Consider the following 24,618-nt stretch of genomic DNA (forward strand, 5'->3'; position numbering starts at 1 on the left):
AGGTGCTGGAGAGGATGTGGAGAAATAGGAACACTTTTACACTGTTGGTGGGACTGTAAACTAGTTCAACCATTGTGGAAGTCAGTGTGGCGATTCCTCAGGGATCTCGAACTAGAAATACCATTTGACCCAGCCATCCCATTACTGGGTATATACCCAAAGGACTATAAATCATGCTGCTATAAAGACACATGCACATGTATGTTTATTGCAGCACTATTCACAATAGCAAAGAGTTGGAACCAACCCAAATGCCCAACAACGATAGACTGGATTAAGAAAATGTGGCACATATACACCATGGAATACTATGCAGCCATAAAAAATGATGAGTTCGTGTCCTTTGTAGGGACATGGATGAAACTGGAAAACATCATTCTCAGTAAACTATCGCAAGGACAAAAAACCAAACACCGCATGTTCTCACTCATAGGTGGGAATTGAACAATGAGAACTCATGGACACAGGAAGGGGAACATCACACTCCGGGGACTGTTGTGGGGTGGGGGGAGGGGGGAGGGACAGCATTAGGAGATACACCTAATGCTAAATGACGAGTTAATGGGTGCAGGAAATCAACATGGCACATGGATACATATGTAACAAACCTGCACATTCTGCACATGTACCCTAAAACCCTAAAGTATAATAAAAAAAAAAAATATTTACACTTCAAAAAAAAAAAAAAAAACCTGAGCAGATAAAATGTCTTGATTTGTTTCTGTCTTCGTCTGGATGTTAGTGATACTAATTTTGTTGAAAATGGCATAAGAACTTAGTATTTCCTTTCTTCTGGACTTAAAATTTACCATTTGTTAGTGTATAATTTAGTGACATTAAATATATTTACAGTGTTGTATAACCATCACCACTATTTCTGAAACTTCTTTATCATTTCAAACAGAAACTCTGTACCCACTAAGCAATAATTCCCCATTCTCCCCTCCTCCAACCCCTGGTAGCTCTCTTCTTCTTTGTCTCTGTCTCTATGAATTTGCCTGCTCTAAGTATCTCAGATAAGTACAATCATAAAATATTCATCATTTTGTGTCTGGCTTATTTCATCTAGCTTAATGTTCTCAAGTTTTGTTCATGTTTTAGCATGGATCAGAACTTCATTTGTTTTTATGAGTGAATAATATTGTGCCATACTTTTTAAAAAAGTTCTTTCACATTTATTAGTTCATTTGGTCTTCACAACAAGCTTGTGAGGTAGACTACTGTAATGGTTACAAACCACATATTAAAGTTACAAATGCATTTACAGTAATAATAATGGTTATCATTGAATAATCGCTTACTCCATATGAGGCATTGTGCTAAGAACTTTACATTCATTCTCATCTAACCTTGACAACAGCCATACAAGTTAGGGACTATCATCTCCACGGAGGGAGAAGTAGAAACTAAGACCTCCAGAAGTACCTTGGTCTAATTTGCATGTAGTGGAAGCAAAAGGCCTGGAATTTTATCCAGTTTTGCCGGACTGCAAAGCTGGTGCTCTGAGCACAATGCATGCTGTTTCCTTACATGAAACTCCTTGGAACCCCTTTTTCCCAGTCCTTCTGGCGCATTCTTTCTCATCTCTCAAGATTTCATTAAAGCTCCTGTGAAGTATATTTGTGAAATGTGGAATGACTGATCTGCTAAGGGAGAGAAGGAAAAAGGGAGGGGCCTGGGAAGGGCAGTAGCTGTGGAAACTGGTGAAGGGCCTGGCTGGAGACAGGGGAAGGGATGGCTGAGTGCACTGGAGGGCCACACTCACCCTAGAGACCTATGTTTGTAGTGGCCACAAACTACTCAGGGGTGTGCTTTCTATCAGCTGTGTTCAGGGGCTGAACAGTGAAAACCCGCGGGATCTGTGCAGCCTCAGGAGATGCTCCCAGTCTCATTAATTTACAAAATAAATATTGCAAGCTTCTCAAGGGTCCCTGAACTCCCCTGCATGGATTTGAAGGTTTTTGAAATCTTGCTTATATTTGACTGGGGAATTCTTTACGATAGACATTCTTCCTGTCAAACCTTATTTTGGGGATTCCCATTCACTCTGAATTTCCTCAAAACTTTGTAGTCAGGGATACTTCAAAGCTAAGAGGAGGTGCTCTTTCCAACACCCTTATCATCCGTGGTTTGAGGACCCATGTTCCCATTAATCTTTTAGGAGCTGTGTGCCATATGTCCTGCAGACCATGGTTTACTTCCTAATCTGGAGGAAGATTTGTTTCAGACCCTCACCGACATCTCCCCAGTAATATCCCAGGACATATAAATCACTGGGAAGCAAAGGGAGCTGTGTCCTCTGATGAAAGGAAGGAGCAGTCCTTCTGGAGGAGGGAGTTTGTCTTCCAGGAACCTTCCTCAGCCCTTGGTCTGTGAATTTCAAAGCTGACCTAAACAAGCAAAATCAAAACACCATAAAATGCCCATTATGCTTCAAGGAAGAAAAGTCCTTTAACTTTTTTCAGTCAAGCCCTCTGCTTCTGTTGTATAATAAGATAGTCTCGTGTTGTAGAATTTTGAAATGGATTGCATGAGGAAATATGCACATAGGAGTTGTATGATCTCACAGAGTATTCTTTGGACCAACAGTTATTGAGAAGACCTGCTAACATGTAGGCTGCAGAATACCGATTGTGAAGTTGCTGTGGGCTTTCTGGGGTTGGATCCCTGGCTCACACCTGGTCAGAACACATCTCATGGTTATTCAACCAGAGACCTGAAGGTGGCGGCACCTGGTGTTCATACCCATGATTTGATAGTTGGTGGTAGCCTGACTTTAGGACAAAAACAGTCTTTAGGTGCTCAATAAATAAAGTCATAAAAGTAAGTTTACACTAATAATTTTAAGTCATAATTTTGATCCTACCAGGAAAATAGTTCAGACTCCTGTCATAGTGTATAGGATTTTAATTTCTCATACTCAGAAACCACTTTTGTCAGAATTAGGCAACATTATTTTGAAAAAGTCAAAACAAGGAACAAAGAAAACATAGTAGTTACCACTTAACTACCAACAACACTGAGAAGCCTGCTTCATTCATTCAGTCAACAAATACTGAGTTTCTAACGTATGCCAGACATTATAACTTGGTACTAGCACCATGTAAAATATACTGAACAAAAATGGAGCACAGCCCCTGCCCTCAAGTTTACAAGTGGAGGAGATAGATAATAAGCAAGTAATCACATGGATAGTTGTATTATAAGCACTACGAAGAGCTATGCAGGAAAGGTACAGTTGTGCTATGTGGGTGTACAGCAGACAAGTTTGAGAGGTCAAGGAGGGTGTCTCTGACTGAGAGACCTTGCCTCTGTGCCTTCAAGGTGAACAGGCACTCCCTAGGCAAGAGAGTAGGGAATCTTTCTAGGTAGAAAGAGCAATGTGTTTGAAGCTTCAGTGTTCAGAGTACACGTGGTCCTTTCAGGGAACTAAATGCCAGTGCGGCTGTAGCGCCAGATGACAGAGGGTAGGAGAGGGGGCTGGTGAGGCGATGAGAGACCAAACCTGGCAAGGCCCTGTAGGTCCTGTCAAGGATTTTGGTTTTTATCTTAAGAGTCATGGGAAGTCATTGCATTGTTAATGAAAAGTACTTGCTGAGCCACTGAACTGCAAAGAATGAGTAGTTTGAACGCCAGAAAGTGAATTAAAATGATCCCTTTGCAGGTAAATTCCCTTCTGAAAACATCCAGTAAATTATCATGATCTTTGACTCTTAGCAGACGTTCGTAGTCGGGTCAATGTCACTGCTGTTTCTTCGCAAATGGATTGTTTTGTAGGCAGGAGAGAATGACAGTCCTTCACGTTTCTACAGCTCTGTGCTATTTACAAAGTGTTTTCACAGGCACAGTCTCCATTCTTTTATTCATTTGTTCAAACTTTTACTGAGGACCTATCAGGTGCCAAACCCTTTGCCCTAAATAAGGCATAATTCCTGCCTTCAAAGACTTGAGTAACCAATAAATGCAGTAAAGGGAAGATAAAGCCTTTGATCACTGCAAAAATTCTAAGATAGGGCAATAATTTTTATGTCTATTTACTGATGAGAGATTTGAGGCTTAAAGAGTAATCAGCTAGGTGACTTGCAACTAAGCAGGAGCAAGCTGAAGCCTAAATCTGCTCCCATGTGGTCTAGTCCTGTTTTTCCTGCACCAGGCTCAAGCCACTGTCTGTCCTCTGAAGTCTTGCCCTGGCTACAAATCGTAGCTGCTTGAAAGTTCATCAAAGCACAGGTTAGAAGAGATATTCTGATCTCTGCATTCACCTAATGCAAGAATCCCTTCCATGACATCTCACCCCAGAAGGCTCCCAGTGTAATAGTCATTACTTATCCAGTGGTGGCTATGAGAAGTTTTCTTCTTGTATCAATCTGAAAACTATTACTCTGTAGCATCCGTTCATTCATCTTTGTTTTGCCCTCTGGGACATCACAGATTGTTTATTTCCCCTCAAATACAGCAACGCTACAATTATTTGAAGGCAGCTCCAACATCTTTCCTAAGTGTTCCCTTATCCAGGCCAAACATTTCTGGTTCCTTGAATCATTCCTTCAGTAAATGCAATTTCCACACCCATCACCACAGTTACCCTTGTGTGAACACTCTAGCATGTTATGTTCCCTTTTAAAAATCTGGCAGCCGGAATTACACACAGTATTCCAAATGTGGTCTAACCAGCTATTAACTCCCTATGCTTCCATTAATAAAGTAAAAGATTGAGTTAGCTTTTTATTAATGAGTTCTGTTTGTTATTATTGAACTTGTGGTCAACCACATCCCCCAGGTCTTTATCATATGACTTGCTATACAGTTGACTTTTTGAACCCAAAGACAGGACTTTACATTTATCCCAAATAAATTAAGTCTTGTTGATATTGGCCTAGTCCAGCTTGTTGAAATCACTTTTTAAAAAATTGTGATGCTGTCATCTAACATATTAAGTATCCCTGGTAGCTTTATGTCATCCATAGATGTGGTGAGCGTGCATTCTACATGTTCATCCAGGTCATTAATATGTTGAACAGGACAAGTTCATGGTTGACATACTGCAGTGAATCACTAGACACTTCCCGAATGCATGGGGTCCATCAGCCAGACTCCACTCTCATCTAGCCCATGTTTCTTAAATAAGAAAATGCACCTAAAATCACTTTTAAACTATACAGTATAAGATATTATCTACAAGAATATCAGAACATACTTTGTTAAGTGCCTTGATGAACCAGGACTCAAATGTGTAATCTGTCCATTTGGTGCAGATCACACAGAGGTAACCTTGAACACTAAAGCTTAAAGCAGCAGGTAGTAATTTTCAGAGTTATCTCTACCCTCCAATTCAGGAATTTTTATAAAGAAAAAAAGTCAATGCAGGTGAATGTCTGATTTGTAAAATGTGTAATGCAGGTATTTTGACTTCTTGCTTACTTCGCTTACCTTCCCAGTACTCCAGGGCACAGTCGAACAGATACCAGCAAGTTGGCACTGACTTCTGAATGTCTGCTAGGTGCCCTGGTCTAGAGTCTCCTATGTGTTTACAGTTTGTTCTGGCTGAGTCACAACTGTTTCCAAAGATACTCAGCAGTAGTGATTCCCCTAAGATGTTTTTCAAAAAGTATACAGTAGGAAAAAATTAGAATCAGAATATCCACTGTTTTCTTTTCATTTCTATCCAATCCTTCCCACCTTGATCAACTTAGAAATTCATCTTCCTTTCTTCTCTTGGATATCTAATTCACCTCATAGCTTTAGCTACTGCCTAGCACCCAGTCACTCCCAGAAATTGATCTCCGGCCCCCATATTACTCCCAGTGTACAAATCTGTGTTTCTGCCTACCCACTAGACATCTCAGCCTGAAAATCCTACAAGCATCTGAAATCAACACATCTGAAACCAAGATGATCATTTTTCTTACCCCAAGCCAGCTTCTTCTAGAGTCTCTGCATCAGTTAATGTCATCACTGTTTTCCCAGTACAAAAACCATAAATAAAATGGATTCAGATAATATTGAATGCCTGTTTTATCTCAAGCTCTCTAAAGGTGTAATCATTAGTCCATGTCACATCCTTTAAAAGTAGATGCTACCCAAAGCTCTGAGAGGTGAACTTGCTCAGGATAAATGGTCCTGGGATTCAAACCCGGGACTGTGTGGTTTCCCAGCCTGCCTTCTGCCTACTGCTTCTCAGTGTCTTCCTTTCTCTCAGATCCTCCACACATCCAGTAGGCCACCAGCTTCTATCAGAAATGCCTCAGAAACGTCTCTGGAATCTGCCCCTTCCCTCTGTGACTGGGGTCTGTTTCAGGCGTTTGGGTCATCATCTCTCTCCCAGATTTTAGCAATAGTGCCTTAATAGGTCTCTCCATTGTCAGCCTCTCCAACCTCAAGTCTCTCTCCGTAACTAACCCCTGAATGATTCCTAAAACACAGACTCCAGCCCAGAGAAGAGAACCCAGTCCACTAGGTTGCTTAAAACAGACCTCTACCTGAGACCAAGCAGGCCCCGTCTCACTCCTGTTCCCCCTCTACAGGCCAGGGCTCAATCACCTGTTCCTGCCTTTCAAAGTCTAAGTCTGTAATTCTTCCATAGCATGGTTTCCTAGTTAAGCTACTCTTTTACAAACTATGTATATAGAGATATCAGTAGTACATTTTAAATTTATTCCTTCCCAAAATGGGAGATGATATTTTTTGTAAGAAATGACTTTTAGCCCAAAGTCAGCTGCACAAATAAAATGCCTAAGCAGCATATTTTCAGATCAGTTTAGACATATCAACTTGCAGCAAAAGATGAGTGTGACACTATCTGCAACTTAAATGTTCAAAAGTAGGGAGACCAGGTGCAATAGCTCATGCCTATAATCCCAACACTTCAGGAGGCTGAGGCAGGAGGATCGCTTGAGGCCAGGAGTTTGAGACCAGCCTGGGCAACATAGCAAGAACCCCTGTCTCTACAGAAATTTAAAAAAAAAAAAAAAATCACCAAGCGTGGTGGTGCACAACTCTGTTGCCAACTACTCAGGATGCTAAGGTGGGAGGATCACTTGAGCCCAGGAGTTGGAGGCTGCAGTGAGCTATGATCATGCCACAGCATTCTGGCCTGGTTGACAGAGCAAAACCTGTCTCTATTTTTTAAAAAAACAAAAAACTTCCCACTATTTTCTTTGTCACCTTGTAATTAATTTACTTAGTAAAATTGTTATAATTCTAAAAAATTTGTTACATATAAATAATCATTCAAATAAAGATAACTGAATACATAGAAAAGCACAAGTTATATTAAAATGCTTCTTGTTTATAATTGTGTTAGAAGATATTGTACTAAGTAGAAACCAGTATCCAGGCCTCAAATGGTTTTCTTAGACCTAACATATGTATGATGGGGCTGAGCACAGAGGCTCATGCCTGTAATCCCAGCTCTTTGGGAGACCAAGACAGGCAGATTGCTTGAGCCCAGGAGTTTGAGACCAGCATGGGCAACATGGCAAAATTCTGTTGCTACGAAAAATACAAAACTTAGCTGGACATGGAGGCAAACGCCTGTAATCCCAGCTACTCGGGTGGCTGAGGTGGGAGGATCACCTGAGCCCAGGGAGGCAGAGGTTGCAGTGAGCCATGATCATGCCACTTCACTCCATCCTGGGTAACAGAGTGAGACTGAGACCCTGTCTCAAAAAATAAATACGATAGTGTCTTGCTGACTGAAGTGCTCTAAGACAGATTCAAATGGCAAAACGGTGAGTCTCTTAGTATATGTCACCTAGAGCCTTCCACGCCACCCCACCTCACCCTACTAGTGAAGAAAGTAAGAAAGAACCAAATGATGGCATTGATCAGGACTGGCCGGGTTATACTGTGATAACGAACAGCTGGAAAAAAAAAAAATCCCCTTGGCCATCAGTCATTTACCATTTTTTTCCCCACACACAGAACAAATCTTCCCCCCAAGGTTGGAAGCAGTCACTCCATCACCATTGAAGTTCAGCACTTCTAAGCGATGCTCAGTCTGGATGTGATGCCCTTTGATCTGGAGACCTATGGACTTACCTGCTCCCCCTTTCCCTGCTGTTTTATAGGACAGGGTAACAGTAATAACCCCTCCACTGTGGAAGGGGGAAGAATGAGAGACATATGGCAGTCTCTTGCCTATGGCAGTTCTGAATGTTTTCTGGGCACATATTATGGGATCTATACCCCTTCTATGGAAGCAAGAAATCAGCTTTCACTGAGCACTGTTTCTAATCTTGAAGGAGCTCTTACCATTGTCCTTCAGGTTCCTGGCTCCACCTTCTGGGAGATCTTCCTTGGACACTTGAAGTTTGTATTGCATCTCACATAATCACAGTCTCTTTTACTCCAGGTTTGTGAGTGTATAGGGCAGTGGTAATTTCTCAACTCAGTAGACTTCTTACCTATTTGGTTCCAGAAAATTCCCTGTGCCAGGAACCATATCCATGGTCCTTAAGACACATTTCTTTGCTTACTTGCTTCCTTCCTCTCTGGATTTAAGAGAGCTTCTACAGGAAAGTTATACCCTTGATTTACACTTTTTTCCAAGTCAATATAACAGTTAAGAAGTTTTAACAGTGAGTGTGTTGCCTATAGTCAGTCTTAAGGCTGAGTGTTAATCTGCCTTCGTGTTCAGAGGCTTTCTAATTTTAGACCTTGCTATTTGAGGCTTTATCTTAGTCTGTTCAGGCCGCTATATCAAAATACCTCAGACTGGTAGCTTATAAACAACAGAAACTTATTGTCACAGTTCTGGAGTCTAGGAAGTCCAACATCAGGGTACTGGAAGATTCGGTATCGGGTGAGGACCCACTTCCTAGTTCATGGATGACCATCTTTTCACTGTAACCTCACATGATGGAAGGGATGAGGGGCTTTCTCAGGCTTTTTTTTTTTTTTTTTTTTTTTTTTTGAGATGGAGTTTCACTCTTGGTGCCCAAGCTGGATGGAGTGCAGTGGCCCGCTCTCGGCTCACTGCAACCTCCGCCTCCCGGGTTCAAGTGATTCTCCTGCCTCAGCCTCCCGAGTAGCTGAGATTACAGGCACCTACCACCATGCCCAGCTAATTTTTGTATTTTTAGGAGAGACGAGGTTTTACCATGTGTCAGTCAGGCTGGTCCCGAACTCCTGATCTCAGGCAATCCGCCCACCTCAGCCTCCCGAAGTGCTAAGATTACAGGCATGAACTACCGCCCCCGGCCTCAGGCTTCTTTTATAAGGACACTAATTGCATCCCAAAGGCCCTGCCTTCTAATATCATCACATTGGGGGGCTAGAATTTCAGTGTATGAATTTTGGGGGAACACAAACATTCAGACCATAGCAGGTTTAAAATTATTTCTAACTTTGCAAGGTTCTACATTTCTGGAATCTCTCTATTATCTTCCATTTTTATTTGCAACCTGGCCAATTCTTTCCTGAGCTCATCTCTTCATAAAACAAAACGTAGTGTTCCAGACACAGGCAACAGCAGCCAACATAACACCACTGATGTTTGGTTTTCAAACCTCATCTTCTAGAGCTACAGATTTATTAAGTTTATGATCTATCTCTCAAGTCATCTCAAGCAACAGTTTTACTGAATATCTTACCACTTCAAAACATATATGCCCACTTTTATAGCTTTCAATATTGAGTTCTACTGTCTGAAATTAAGCTAGGGTCTCCTATTGTAGGATTTTGCTAGAACACTACTTCTATCAACAATATCTATATTAGTAGTATAAGCTCAGTTTTGCTGCCCATCATAAGCCTAGAACTTACCTCTTGTTCATGCTAAATGCCTAGTGTGTGTCCTCAGGGGGTTTTGTTCTACATGGTCACTCAGGGACCCAGGTTGAGGGAAAGTCCATCATCTCGTATCTTCCCCCTTGTAACTAACCACCCCAAAACCTACTGGCTTAAAAGAATGATTAACAACTTCTCATGATTCTGAGGAAGTGGCCAAGTGACTTTTCTGCAGGATGAGCCTGGGATCACTTATGCATCTGCATTCACCTAGAGAGTTGGCTGAGGTATGGGTTCAGCTGGGAAGTCTGGGTGTCTCTCTCACCATGCTGTCTGTCCTCCTTAAGGAGGCTAGCCCAGGGTGGCAAGCAGGAAAACCCCAATAAGCAAGCTGTATCAAGCTTTTTACTTGCTGATGTCACGTTAGCTGAAGAAAGTTGCATAGCCATGCCCAATGTCAGTATGGGAAGGTACTACACAAGGGCATGGATACTGGGATGTACAATTCATTGTGCAACAGTCTTCCACAGCTGTCTAGAGCAGGAGTCAACAAAGATTTTTTTACAGTCTGGATTGTAAATATTTTAGGTTTTGCAGGCCTTACGTTTTCCCGACTTCTCAATAGATGGAGAGATATGTAAGTAAATGAGCATGTTCCAATAAAGCCTTATTCACAATAGCGGGCAGTGGACCAGATTTGGCACACCACTGAACTGTGGAACATAAAGCCTTTATTTATTCTCTAGAAGGAATACATGTCAATTCTGCCTTTAGCCCATTGGCCAAAACTAGTCACAAGACCATATCTAACTGCAGGGGTGGCGGGGAGTATAATCCTACTCTATTCCCAGAGGGAGAGAAGAGCTAGACATGGGTGGACACTAGAAGTCAATACAGCAGAAGCCACATTGAGAAGATGTATGTTCAGATCATCAGCCTTATCTTTATTGAGTACCCGGCACTGGTTGTAAGTACTGAAGAAAACACACACAAAACCAGTGCCCTGATGGAGCTTACACAGAGTCCATGATGGTGAATACACTGAGAGGGAGACGCATTTTATACACCTCTGCTCTGGAATTGTTAGTTGTCATCTCATTGTGTACTTGGCTTTTTCACCAACTAGGCTGTGAGCAATGCAAGGGTAGGACTGCATCTTCTCTGTGCCTGATGCAGTGACTAATTCTTTGTAGGCAGTCTTTAAGTGTTTGTCAAGTAATTGATTGTTCAAACCATTAGACCAAGATAAGGATTTACTTTGGACTTGTGGGGAACCTGGATATAGATGCCTAATTCCTGTATCACTCAGGTACCTAACTAACCCCTAGAGCTGCCATTATGCAAAAGGCTGCAAGGTGTGAGTTGTTTCTGTAAATGTGAAAAGACAAGGATAGACTAAAGTCTGTGTTTCTTCTATTCATAGCAGTGAGTGAAAGGGATAACAAGCAAAAATTTCCCTCCAGAGTCTAGGTTTTTGGCCAGAAGAAGTAAGATGAAAGTTCAGGTTAATTTGCTTGCCTTCAGAAGGCCCTTGGGGCATTTAACAGAAACCATCACCTTACCTTAGGTTTATTATCTTAGAAAGCGTAAGTATCCTCATTTCATAATCCCCGAAAATCACTTTGAGAAAGAGCAGAACAGTAAATATTTCTCTATTCGCATCCCCTCCCTCTCTCTAAGGGATCCTGAAGTTATGGACAGTGACTTAGGAAAAGGAATATGAGATGGGAGCATGGGACTTAAAAAGGTTTCTACTGAATGGATAATTTCATATCTTGCAACCTAGTAAAGAAAAGCAATTGATTTACCTTATGTATCATACAAAGGGATGGCATTTATAGATAGAAATATTTCTTTAAGAATGTCTCTTTTGTTTTAGATTCATGAACTGAGCCATTTTTAAGCCATTAATTATGTTATATTCTCAAATTTTATTGTAAGTTTAATTTTTACCTTGGAACAAATAGGGCAAATTCAGAATACAAGTCTTTTGAAAAAGATATTTTTGCAAAACAGTCCTTTTGGGCAACGTGTTCATAGAGAATACAGATACAACAAATGGACTCCATTTCTGCTGTCAAGAGGTTTACAATCTAATAATTGGGTCAGGCACATAAACAAGTGACTGTAGTATAGACAATAATATTTTTGGTCAAATAGAAATATGGTTAAAATTGTTTTAGAATGTAGAAATAGGTGTCAGTCCAGAAGCGAATAGAAAAATTAAAGAATGGCTTTATGGAGTAAGCTATCCTTTAAACTGTATGCATAAGGACATACAGGCTTTTGAAAGGACTTATATGGGGAAAAGTATATTCTAGGCGTGGTGAGTAGTGAGTGGCAGACAAGGGCCTCAGCTGAGGCTGTAAAATGAAAAAGAAGGCAGCAGTGGAAGAACGAGGCAGAGCTGGAGGGGCTGGGCTGCAGCAAGGAGCAGAGGGAGAAGGCAGAGATGACATCCAGGTAACCTACATGCTGAAGATGGTCAGAAATTCTGAATTTCTGAAGTCCATGAGAAAGCCATTGCGTGAGAAAGAAGCCCAGTGACCTTGAAGTTGCTTCCAAGTGTGACTCTCTGGCTTTCTTCTGTGGTTCTGTGTACACTCTGGTGCTTCTTCATGTGATTAAAATTAGAATATATTCATTGTTGGTCAAGCAAGAGGCCACCTTTGTTTCATCATCCAGGAATTTTCAGTCTGTCTGCTTTTATTTGCTGCCCTAATAATAACATAGGGCCCAGACTTGGACTGAATTGATACTGCAGATCATCAGAACCAGCCTTCCCAAGCATAAGGAGGTTTTTGCCCCTACCCTCAGGTAATCCTGGCTGCGAACATGATGTCCTTGGAGTTGTTTTTTAAACAGCCCTCTTCTGTTTTCAAATATTTACCCATTTAAACTCACTATTTAATACTGAAGGGGTGTTTGTTCTGCTGTCTGGCACCTGGATCCTGAGGTAGAGCTTTTTTCTAGGTCTTAGTCCATCTTCTCGTGGTGGAAAAAATAATTTTTTACTCTGAGCAAATTAACTTATATCTAACATTCTTGTTACAAGTTATATGAAAGACCCTGGAGGGGTTGTGATATGCTTTTAGGTGGGTTTTGAGGTATGGTTTTGTGTCCCCAGCCCAGAAGGACACCCCTATAGAAGTAAGTCAACACCTAAGAGCCTGAAAGTTGTTTGCACATTGCACTTCAAGTCCCGAGTTTTGGGTTTTTTTCCACAAAGATTCATATGCACACATATAGCGGGCCCCATGTCTGAACTCCAGCCCACACAGAGTTATTTGCCAGTTCCAAAGAAGCAGAGAATGAAGATACTCATGCCCCATCATCCATCATTTTTTTTCTATGAACCTTACAGCTGAATATTGAAAAATCTGGTTTTGATCTTTTGGATATTTTTTTTTCATTTCAAGACAACTGAATAGCCCGTACACATGGATATAAAGAAATATAACCAGGAATTGTTTGTGGTATTGAATCAGAACTGGAGACATTTGAAGTCAAGCCACTTCAGTAGTATTTCTTATTTCTTTTTAATCAGATTTTGAATATTCTTTCCGCAGGTTGTGTTCCTGATTGGCTTTGGCTATGTGTATGTGGACATTGTACATCAGTGTGGCACAATCTTCATCACTGTGGCCCCAGAAGGAAAAGCAGGACCTATTTTAACCAATACCAACAGGTAGGTTTAATTATTTTCCCAGTAACAACATAGTAAGTGTTCCTGTCATAAAGTTGTGAACTTAGTATTTATCTTTGTCATCTCCACATATATATTAAAGCTTTTGGTTAATTATCATGTAATCCATAAAAAATATGGTTATTAGCATTAAATCATCCCTTCAATAGGTAGCAATAAACCATCTTTCCTGGATACCACTATGCACTCCTTCTGTGGTAGGGTTAACAAACTGATTTACAAACTATGCATCTTGGAACTATTATTAGCATGAAATGCACATTAATACCTCTGTATCTGCATGACAGTGTGGTAATTAATAATAAAACTTAGCAATTAGAACTGCATCAAATATAAATACGCCTCTTAGAGCCATATTTTCCACCCCCCCCACATTGACCTGAATGTTGCCATCAGGTTTTAAAAACATGAAATAGACAAAGAGTTAATATCCTTAATTTAAAAGAATTCACATAATTCAATAGGAATAATATAAAGATAGCTTTATAGAAACAAAAATAGGGGCAATAGGCATGAACAGAAAATGCTAAGAAGAGGAAATATAAGTAATCAAAGAAATGTTAATTTATCAAATTAACAATGATGTATCATATACAGTCCTGATGAAAGTGTAAATTGGTACTATTTCCAATGTATAAGCACTTTGGTAATACATATTAAGAGCTTTAAAATCCTTTTGGCTTAGAAATTCCATTTTTAAGTGTGTTAAGAGTTTAAGAGTTAAGGAAATAGAGAAGTGGGCAAAGATATACACAGAGAGATGTACACAGTGAGAGATATCACACAGTTAGTTACAATGGCAAAATATTCAAAGTAAAAATGCCCATCCATAGGGAAATAGATGATACATAATTGTACTATAAATGTTATGACTGCAAAAAGTAGATCTCAAAGAATTTTAACAGAATAGAAAATGCATATTATATAATAATCTAAAATAGAACAAGTAGAATATAATATTGAATATATATGATCCTAGTTATATGTTATCTGTACATACATACACACATAAGTACATATGTATACATACTCACACAGATAACATTCCTAGAAATAAGACTGAAAAGAATAAAAATCAAAATTGGTAACAGATGTGGGGTTAATGAGTTATTTAATATGTAATTATTATTTGATTTCTGTATTTTTATTTTGTATAATAGCATTTATTTTATGATCAGAAAAAATAACTTAAAATATAAATACCACCAACTTTCATGTATTTGTTTAAATCTTTATTTTAAAAAGTTCATTGTAGCCGGGTGTGGTGGCTCACACCTGTAATCCCAGCACTTTGGGAGGCTGAGGTGGGCAGATCACCTGAGGTCAAGAGTTTGAGATCAGCCTGGCCAACATGGCGAAACCCTGTCTCTACTAAAAGTATAAAAATTAGCCAGGCTTGGGGGTAGGTGCCTGTAATCCCAGCTATTCAAGAGGCTGAGGCAAGAGAATCACTTGAACCCGGGAGGCGGAGGTTGTAGTGAGCCAAGATCATGCCACTGCACTCCAGCCTAGGTGACAGAGCGAGATTCCATCTTGGAAAAAAACAAAACAACAACAAAAAAAGTTTATTGCTTCTCATATATGGTTAAGAGCTCATTAATTTGGACTCTGCTAATTTGAATTTATAATATTTCAAACAATGTTGGATAGAATGTTTTCTTTGCCCAAAAGTGTTCATAAAAAATTAATAGCATAACAAAATTAAAGACAAACTTTTAACTAGTATAGCACAAAATTTCAGGTTTATTCAACAATTTCAGAAACATTTTATCTAGGGCATAAATGTTAATAACAATAGAAGCAAACTTTCATGAGAAAGGTACAAGTATTTCTTGGAACTTCCTTCATTCATTCATTCAACAGATGTTTTTCAAGGGCTAACTGGATGCCTAGCATGGGATGAGGATACATCCATAAATAAAAAGGCCCAATCCCTGCCCTGGAGAAGATGACTTTCTCCTCATAGGCATGGAATTGGGCAAGGTGGTGGGGGGTGTAGAGAGTAAACATAAAAAGAAAGGAAATGTTATGGTGCAGTAGCAGGTCAGCATTCTACAGGGATGAAAACAGAGCTCACTAAGAGGGGCTGGGAGTGCCAGGGCCAAGGGACTGGGAAAGTGTAGCTGTAAACAAATTGGTGTAGGTAAGCTGCACTGAGAAGTTGATATTTGGATGGAGACTGGAAAGCAGTAGGGGGTTAGTAATGTGACTATCTGAAGGAAGAACTTCCCAGGCAGAGGGCACAGACAGTTCAAAGGCCTGCAACAACGTGCCTGGCATCGAGGAGGAGCAGGGAAGAGGCTGTTGTGGGCCCAGTGGAGGGGGTGGAAGTGGAAGTAGCAATGCATGAAGTCCAGGAGGTAAGAGCTAGAAGGAGGGAGACCTCATGGGCCACTGAAGGGCTTAGCTTTAATTCTAAGCGAAATGAGGAACTCATTGGAGCATTTTTGAACATAGAAGTGACACCCTGTGACTTAAATTTCTAGAAGATCATTGGCCGCTTTGTTGAAGTAGACTGTAGAGAAACAAGGGCACAAGCAAGCAGGGAGACTAGTTAGGAGATGATTACAGTTGCTCACGTTAGAGACACTGATGGCTTAGACTACAGTGGTGTCCGTGGAAGTGTCAGAAACAGATTCTGGATATACTTCTAAGGAAAAGTCAATGGGATTTTCCTAATACATTGAGTAATGGCTAAAAATAGAGTCATCCAGGATGACACCCAAATTTTTGGTCTGAGCAACTGGTAGGATATGGTTGCCATTAACTAAGATGAGAGAGACTATCTGCAGATTTAGGAGGAAAGATCAAGAGATTGGTTATAGACATGATAAGCTGAAATGTCATTTAGACATCTAAGTGACTGTGTGGATAGGTAGTTTGATACACAAGATTGGAGTTCAGCGGGGAGCTCCAGGCTAAGTATATACTTTGGAAATCATCAACATGTAGATGGTATTTCAGGTCAGAAGACTGGATGAGATCCCCAAGGAAGTCAGTGAAGATGGGGGTGAGAAGAGGACCGAGGGCTGAGCCCTAGGCACTTTAAGAGGTCAGGGAGAGGAAGAGGGATCTGCATAGGTAACTGAGGACGAGTGGTCAGAGAACTGGAAGAGCTGAGAGAAGACAGGAAAGAAAGTATTTCCAGGAGGAGGGAGTTGTCAGCAATGTCATATGTTGTTAGTATGTCGAATAAGCAAAAAACTGAAAGTCCATCATTTGATGTAGCCAAATGAAAGTCACTGATGACCTTGACAAGAGTTGTTTTATTAGGCTGGGGATGGGGGCACAAAAGGCTGCTTGGAGTAAGCCTTAAAGAGCAGGGAAGGAGAGGAGTTGGAGACAATGTGTATGGAACACACTTTAGAGTTTCTATGTAGAGAGGATCAGAAAAATGAGTGGTAGCTAAGGGAGAGAATGAAGTCATGAGGGATTTTTTGAGCTGAGAGATGACAGCATGTTTACAAGCTGCTAGTAATGAAGAAAAGGATGATGGGGGAAAGGGGTGTGAGTTGCTGGAGGGATGTCTTTGGAGTAGGTGAGAGAAGAGTGATTTGGTGCACTTTGGAGAGGGGTTCACCTGAGACAGAAGCAAGGGTGGTTCCGCCCCAGAAATGGAGATGGAGAAGAGTCAAGCATGGACTCAGGCACGGTTGATGGGCAGTTGTGGCAGGAATTCCTGCTAAGTTTTCTTCTGCTCACATCACTTTTTCAGTTTAGGGAGTCTCAGTTACTTTATTATCTCTTTCTCTCTTGTGATCATCATGATAGAGAATTAGTACACAAAGACTAGAGGGATTTTGGAATAAAAATCTGGTGTTGATAAGGGAAACATAAGGAAACATGACAAGAGCTTGTAATAGTCCCATTGGGAACATTTCCCAATACTGTTGGAGCGTGACTGACTCCGTCCGGACACAATATACTGAAAGTTGAGTTCTTATTTGTTTCTTATGAGAATCTGATGTCCCATCAGGAGGTATTTAATAGGGTACTGTCATTAAAAAAGAAACAAGAGAGAAAGAAAAGGTGAGTGGGTGGGACTAATGTTCTTGTCCCTTTCTCCTCTAGAGCACCGGCGAAGATTGTTACATTCAAAATGTTCATCACTCAGTTGAGCCTGGCAGTGTTTGATGACCTCACCCACCACAAAGCATCAGCTGAGCTTCTGAGACTCACACTGGACAATGTTTTTCTCTGTGTGGCCCCGGGATCTGGTCCCCTCCCTGGGGAAGAGCCTGTGGCTGCGTTGTTTGAACTTTACTGTGTGGAGATCTGCTGTGGGGACCTGCAGCTAGACAACCAGCTTTATAACAAGTCCAATTTCCACTTTGCTGTCTTAGTCTGCCAGGGAGAAAAAGCAGAACCCATTCAGTGTTCCAAAATGCAGAGTCTCCTCATATCCAACAAAGAGTTGGAAGAATACAAGGAAAAATGTTTTATCAAACTTTGCATCACCTTAAATGAAGGCAAGAGCATCCTCTGTGATATTAATGAGTTCAGCTTTGAATTAAAACCTGCCCGGTTATATGTGGAAGACACATTTGTATACTACATCAAGACTTTGTTTGACACCTACCTTCCTAACAGCAGGTTGGCTGGTCACTCCACACACCTCTCTGGGGGTAAACAGGTGTTGCCCGTGCAGGTCACACAGCACGCCAGAGCCTTGGTGAATCCTGTGAAGTTACGGAAACTGGTGATCCAGCCAGTGAATTTGCTCGTCAGCATCCACGCTTCCCTCAAGCTGTACATAGCCTCAGACCACACTCCTCTCTCCTTCTCGGTGTTTGAAAGAGGACCCATCTTCACCACTGCGAGGCAGCTTGTGCACGCCCTGGCAATGCACTATGCCGCTGGGGCCCTTTTTAGAGCAGGTAAGAACACAAGCTGAGGGTCTGTGATGAGCTAGAGCCTGGGCAGAAATGACATGCTTGGGGGTAACACCTCATTTCAAGACCTAAAGAAGCAATTGGCAAGAGGTCACACACCTGAGCTTTACAGTCACACAGAACTGGATCTAAATCTAGAGCCTGCCACTGTTAGCTGTAAGACTTTGGGCAAGTCATTGAACCTTCCTGAGTCTCCATTTCCTCATCGGTAAAATGGCTTTGAAGATTTCTGAGAGGATCAGATGAAAGTACGTGAGGTACCCAGCATTTTGCTTGCCACTTAATAAACATTCAAGAAGTAGTAGCTGTTCTGTAACTTAGAATTTTAGTTCAGTTTAGCACACAGATTTTTTAGCAACTTGCAGGCACAGAGCCCTTTCTTAGCTCACTAGAGCAACCAGGAAAACTAGCCCAGGTCTTCAGTCCCTCGGCCTAAAAGGAGTCCAGTTCTCGTTTATTAGTTTTCTTCATTGCTATTCATGAATAGCAGTAGGCGAGAAATTCAGAGGATTTGTGTGCTCGTAGAATGCACATTGAGCCCTCTGTCTATCCAGTGCTGCACTGCCTGTCTAGACAGCTGGCAAAGGGAAGGCTGTGAGTGTGTCAGCCTCTCCACAGACCTGAGCTCAAAGAGAAGAAATGGCCCATCCACTCTCTGGGGCCAGGCAGGTGGCCTCTTGCAGTCTGAGGGCTGCTGTTTCTCAGGGACTCAGTGGGAAAAGTGAGGATTCCCTTTTCAGTCTGGCTGGAAAAGTCTGCAGGGGGTGGCTTGAACATGCAAACAAAATTTTGTAGAGAGACTACTGTGTACTAACGACTGGTGGGTAGCGGGCGCAGTGGCTCACACCTGTAATCCCAGCACTTTGGGAGGCTGAGGTGGGAGGATCACTTGAGCACGGGAGTTCAAGACCAGCTTGGCCAACTGGTGAAACCTTGTCTCTACAAAAAATTAAAGTTTAAAAAATTACCCAGGTGTGGTGTCATGCACCTGTAGTCCCAGCTACTATGGAGGCTGAAGTGAGAGGATTGCTCGAGCCCAGGACTTTGAGCTACAGTGAGCTATGATCACACCACTGCACTCCAGCCTGGGTGACAGAGCAAGACCTTGTCCCAAAAAATAAGATTGAGTGGTGGGAACCATGTGGTCTCAGGGTACATTATGGTAATCGGCATCACAGTGTGTGTTCCTGAGCCAAGTTCACTCTAAAGCAGTTTTGATAATTGGGTTCCCAGAAATTCAAGCAAAGAACAGCATCCAGAGTTAGCCTTGTCAGCCCTTTCCAATAAAGAACATGGAAATCTTACTTTCTGAAAGTAACAGAGGAGAGAGCCTTTGTTCTATCCTCTTTGTAAAGTTGTACTTTGTGAATGAGTTCCCATATAAGATTAAGATTGCAGCAGTAAACGATCTGTGTTATTGCCATATTGGTCAGATTACATTTTCTCCATAATGAAATTCATAGACTTACTCGGGTTATCTAGACTCTTTTATAAAAGAAAACAACAAGATCAGGGAGAGGGTCCTGCCAGACCTGTTGTCTTGATAGCTTGCACAACAATGAAGAAAACATTTCCCTCTTGCTAAAAAAACTCATTTAAAAATAAGCAGTTCACATTTCAAATATAATAGATGGGTGTATTTATAAACAATTCCAGAAACTTTCCCTTCAGGCAGCCTTTGCTTTTTCACATAAGAAGCAGGCACGTAAGTTACTGAGCTCCAGTCTGAGGCCCGGCAAGGACGAAGGCTCCCGTTCAGTCTCTGCACGACGCAGCAGTGCAGTAAGCAGCAGGGAAATTCTACCTGTGGCACCAAGTAACGGGCCCTGCAGCCCGTGTGCTAAAAACGAGCTCTCTTTGTTTTGGTTTATATTTTTAATGAGCTTTCACAAGAATATTCTATTTGAATTTTATGTAATTCACCTAAAAATCTTCTAAGCTGCCGTTCCAATCTCACTGTATGCCAAGATAAGGGATTCTAATATAGAGGGCCACGTTTTCAGAGCCTGTTGGAAACTCTGTCACTAAAAATCTATGGACAATCTGAAGATCATCTGAAAGAAAGCAGTGATTGAAGGAGTAGGAAATGGGAAGATGCTGGAGGCTCCAGACTCCCAGGTTAGCATACTTGTCAAGGGAAGGGAGAGGGCTGGCTGCAGGTGGGCAAGTTGCCCACCCACATCTCACTTGAGTCAGAGTGCCCCTGCCTGTCATGGAAAGCACCCTGACCTAATTTCTAGGGAAGTTGTGGTATCAACTTGAAGAGGTTTTAAAAATAAAGAAACAGGCTGGGCGCAGTGGCTCATGCCTGTAATCCCAGCACTTTGGGAGGCCAAGGTGGGCGAATTGCCAGTGCTCAGGAGTTCGAGACCAGCCTGGGCAACACAGTGAAACCCTGTCTCTACCAAAATACAAAACATTAGCCAAGCGTGGGGGCATGCACCTGTAGTCCTAGCTACTTGGGAGTCTGAGGCAGGTGAATTGCTTGAACCCGGGAGGCAGAGGTTGCAGCGAGCCAAGATTGCACCACTGCACTCCAACTTGGGCAACAGAGCGAGACTCCATCTCCAAAAACATAAAAAATATTAAAAAATTAAACAACTAAAAATAAAAAAAGTATGGGTGGGAGAGGCAGAATAAAAATAAATAGCAATTGGAAATCAGTAACTGATCCAATCTGAAGGAAAGCATGTGGTCTTTATCCTGAGGCCCCTCTCTCTAACCCAGAGTCTCAGTTTGATGGGAGCCAGGCAGACTCCCTTCTTCAACACAATTTCCAAATGACTGAGCAAAAGATAGATTTGCTTTTGAAGGACAATAAAGGAGTACCCTTGGATCTGTCTGCCCTTTTCTGGCCAGCTCAGATGTCACTGAGAAGTAGCTCTGGCCTACACATAGCCCTTCTATCAGGCAGTGGCTTCAGGCTTCAAGGGTTCCAACCCCACGACAGGGGAGGACCTGCCACTGGCAGGAGCAAGAGACCGAGGCAGATTCCCACTCCCTCTGTATGCCCGCAGCACCGACCTGAACAGGCCTGTTGTGGGGGACACTGCTTGGCCATAGCTACTCTCCTTTCTTTTATACATGGACTCCTTGGAGAGATGGGGAATTAAGATGTTTCTAGACTAACTTCTGCCATTAGGTACACCCTTACCAGCCATTCAGGGCTAAAGGGAATCTGCTGTTTCTTTACCTCCAGAGAAGGCCCTCCACGGAGGAATATTCCATAGCCTCCCCAGCTCCCTTGCCTACTCTTTGCAGCCTGAGCTCACAGAAGAGGTGGGTGGACTTCGGAATTAGGAGAACCTGGGTTGGAAACCCAGCCCACAGGTTGATCATCCAGGGGACTGTGAGCAGTTGGCTTAGTCTCCGAGCCTCAGTCTCCTCCTTTTCCTGCCTGTGAGGCCGTGGAAGCAGTACCACCGTGTTGCATTCACCTCTGCCTCCTGTGCCTGGTCCATTCCCTGACCCAGACAGCAGCTCAGTCACCAGTTAGCCTGCACTGATTTGAAGGGAGAGAATACTTTTCTTGCAGTTACTGTGAGAATTAAATGTGTTGAATGCCTGGCATCCATAGGGCCTCTCATTTGTAATCTTTATCTTCCAGAAATTATTCCCTCCTTTGCCTTAAACCCTAGTGTTATCATCCTAATGTTCCAGAGAAGGGAGGAGGGCTCAGAATTTAAGAACGTCCCTCTCTTCATGGGCTAGGCATGGGATTCTTCGGGACCTTGGCGTGGCTGTTGTACCCTCACCTTCCCGATCCCCTCAGATCGCTGAGCTGAGGATCTGTCACAGGACTGTCCTCCTCTTCAGAGCCTGCTGGTGAAGGAGGGATGGCTCCCACCCAGTCCCGTCCCCACAGCCTTCCCATTACTGGGCTCTGAGCACCAGGCTGGGGAGGTCAGTGGCTTCCCGGAGAAAGCTGTCTTTTCAGACTCCTCCTCTCCTGGGCCCTCATTTGCCCCTCCAATTCTTGGGGCCTACAGCCCCAAATCCCCACCCCAGAGAGCCAGGGTAAGGGCAGTGCCTGCCGGACTCCACACACAGCCACGTTCCCATGGGGCAGCAGTGGCTGAGTGGCAGGCCAGCTTCTGGCCAGCCCGAGCTTCAGGAGGAAACCAGACCCAAAGCTGCTCTCCTGGGACATGCACAAGGGAACACTCCCCTCTCACTAACCTCATCAGAATGTCCCTGTCCCAGCCTGGCCTACGTGGTGAATCCCCATCTCTACTAAAAATACAAAAAAAAAAAATACAAAAAAAAAAATCAGCCAGGCGTGGTGGCATGTGCCTGTAGTCTCAGCTGCTTGGGAGGCTGAGGCAGAAGAATCTCTTGAACCCAGGAGTCAGAGGTTGCAGTGAGCCGAGATTGCACCACTGCACTCCAGCCTGGGTGACAGAGTTAGACTCGATCTCAAAAAAAAAAAAAACGAATGTCCCTGTCGCTGGTGTTTACATAACCGGAGCTGGGGTTGAAGAGTCCAAGACATTTGTCTGGGTCTAGTTCTGCCCCAAAGGGAAGCACTCAACTCAGGAGGATTGGGAAAGATTAAAAACAACTCCTCCATTCTTGTCAGAAGTTTGCATCCCCTTTGCGACACGCCACTGAGCATCTGGCCGCCCCCGACCAGGCATCTCCTCCTATCCTGGTGCCTCCGCTGTACCGGGGAGGCTTTAGAGAGAACCTCCCACCTGCAAACACCTGCAACCCAAGAAGGCGCCCTTCCTCAGGTGGTGGCAGAGTGCGTCCCCGGCACATGGACCCCTGTTAGCAGGAATATGGGAGGCTCGGGCAAGGCAGTCATATTAAAGCCATTTGTGGGGCCGTCAGAGGATCACTTTGATTTATAAAGTATGAAAGTTTGCCATTTATGAATTCACAGGGAATGACTTATTTCCCTTATTTTCTTCCAAAGAAACGGATTACTTTCCCAATTCTAGTGTGAAAAATGAATTGCAGGGAAAATGGGTCACTTTTTCACAAATGTTGAAAGTTCTGCATTTGAGGTTTCAATCACCCCTTCCCTCTGGTCCGTTGCAGGCTGGGTAGTTGGGTCTCTGGAGATTCTTGGCAGCCCTGCAAGCCTGGTGAGAAGCATCGGGAACGGGGTCGCCGACTTCTTCAGGCTTCCGTACGAGGGGCTGACCCGGGGCCCCGGAGCCTTCGTGAGTGGCGTCTCCAGAGGGACCACATCGTTTGTAAAGCACATCTCCAAAGGTAGCAGTTTCCGTTCTTTGTAATAATGCCTTCACTCCGTCCCCCTTTTTTTTTTTTAAAGAACGTGCTAAAGTTTTAAATGCATTCAGATTGCCTCTAGCTTTGGCCTTTTAGCTTGCAGTGAGAGTTTGGATTTGGAACAAAGCTCATATATAATGTCTTATGTTTTGAACAGATCACTACTTGCCTGTGGTGTGTGAAAATGTTTCAGAAACTTCAGAATTTTAAGCCTCCCATTGGGAAAACAAGGATTGGCTCAACTGTTACTCCATGTGATAAACACAGAAATATTAAAGGTGTTCAGGATTTCTGCTAAACATCAGAAACCCTATACTGTGTTGCCTCATCATATTTTTTTAAATGTAGATACAGTTGTCATAACTTTCTTAAGGATATGGATACATTCTGACATGGAAGCAGATTTGGGGGTGAAACAGCCAACTTTTCTCTAGCATGCCACGTAAACAGTGCCATCTTGTGGCCCAGACAGGTCACCAGGCACCGAGGCCAAAGTGCTTCCTGCGAGGACAGTGTTTTAGTTTTATCTGTGTATGTTTGCTTGATGTTATTTTGGTCAGATTGGCAGAGACTTGGGAACTAACAAGGACCATCTGAGTCCCCTTTTCTTCTCAGCAGGAGGCAAGGAAAACAGGGCAAAGGGCTTCTTCCTGTAAAAGGCATCTGACCATAGGCCATAGGACAGGTTGTGGAAGTCTCTGGAAGGCCTCAAAAGAAAACTTGATCTTGAAATAGGAAAATCCGCGATCCATAGAGGGGGTGAGGGACTATGGGTGGGAGGGCTGGCAAGATAACAGCCAGAGTCATAAAAACAAATTCCACGGACAATGAAAAGGACACTCCCCCAGGCCTCAAATCATCTGGGAGGACTGGGGGCTGAGCTGCAGAAACTCACCCCATGAGTCACTGGCAGACTGCTCACTCTTGACACTGGAATCTCTGTGGTTCTGTTGTTTTTATGTTAAAATAAGACAACTAACACCTGCTAAATTGAACCTCAGTGGTATTTTCAGCCTACTGACTCACTGAATGTTTTTTACACTTGTTCTTTTC

General features: G+C 42.7%; 1 protein-coding gene across 1 annotated transcript in view; it reads left to right on the forward strand.

Annotated features, from left to right (window-relative positions):
- The window catches only part of VPS13B (vacuolar protein sorting 13 homolog B), a 915,321-nt gene that overhangs the window by 873,619 nt on the left and 17,084 nt on the right, over nucleotides 1-24,618 (forward strand). Inside the window, exons 55-57 of the mRNA XM_032760928.2 lie at nucleotides 13,299-13,417; nucleotides 17,507-18,312; nucleotides 23,371-23,547. Coding sequence (XP_032616819.1) covers nucleotides 13,299-13,417; nucleotides 17,507-18,312; nucleotides 23,371-23,547 — 1,102 coding nt within the window. The remainder of the gene's footprint in view (nucleotides 1-13,298; nucleotides 13,418-17,506; nucleotides 18,313-23,370; nucleotides 23,548-24,618) is intronic.

Source organism: Hylobates moloch, unplaced genomic scaffold (genome assembly GCF_009828535.3).
Source record: "Hylobates moloch isolate HMO894 unplaced genomic scaffold, HMol_V3 SCAFFOLD_9, whole genome shotgun sequence".
NCBI lineage: Eukaryota > Metazoa > Chordata > Mammalia > Primates > Hylobatidae > Hylobates > Hylobates moloch.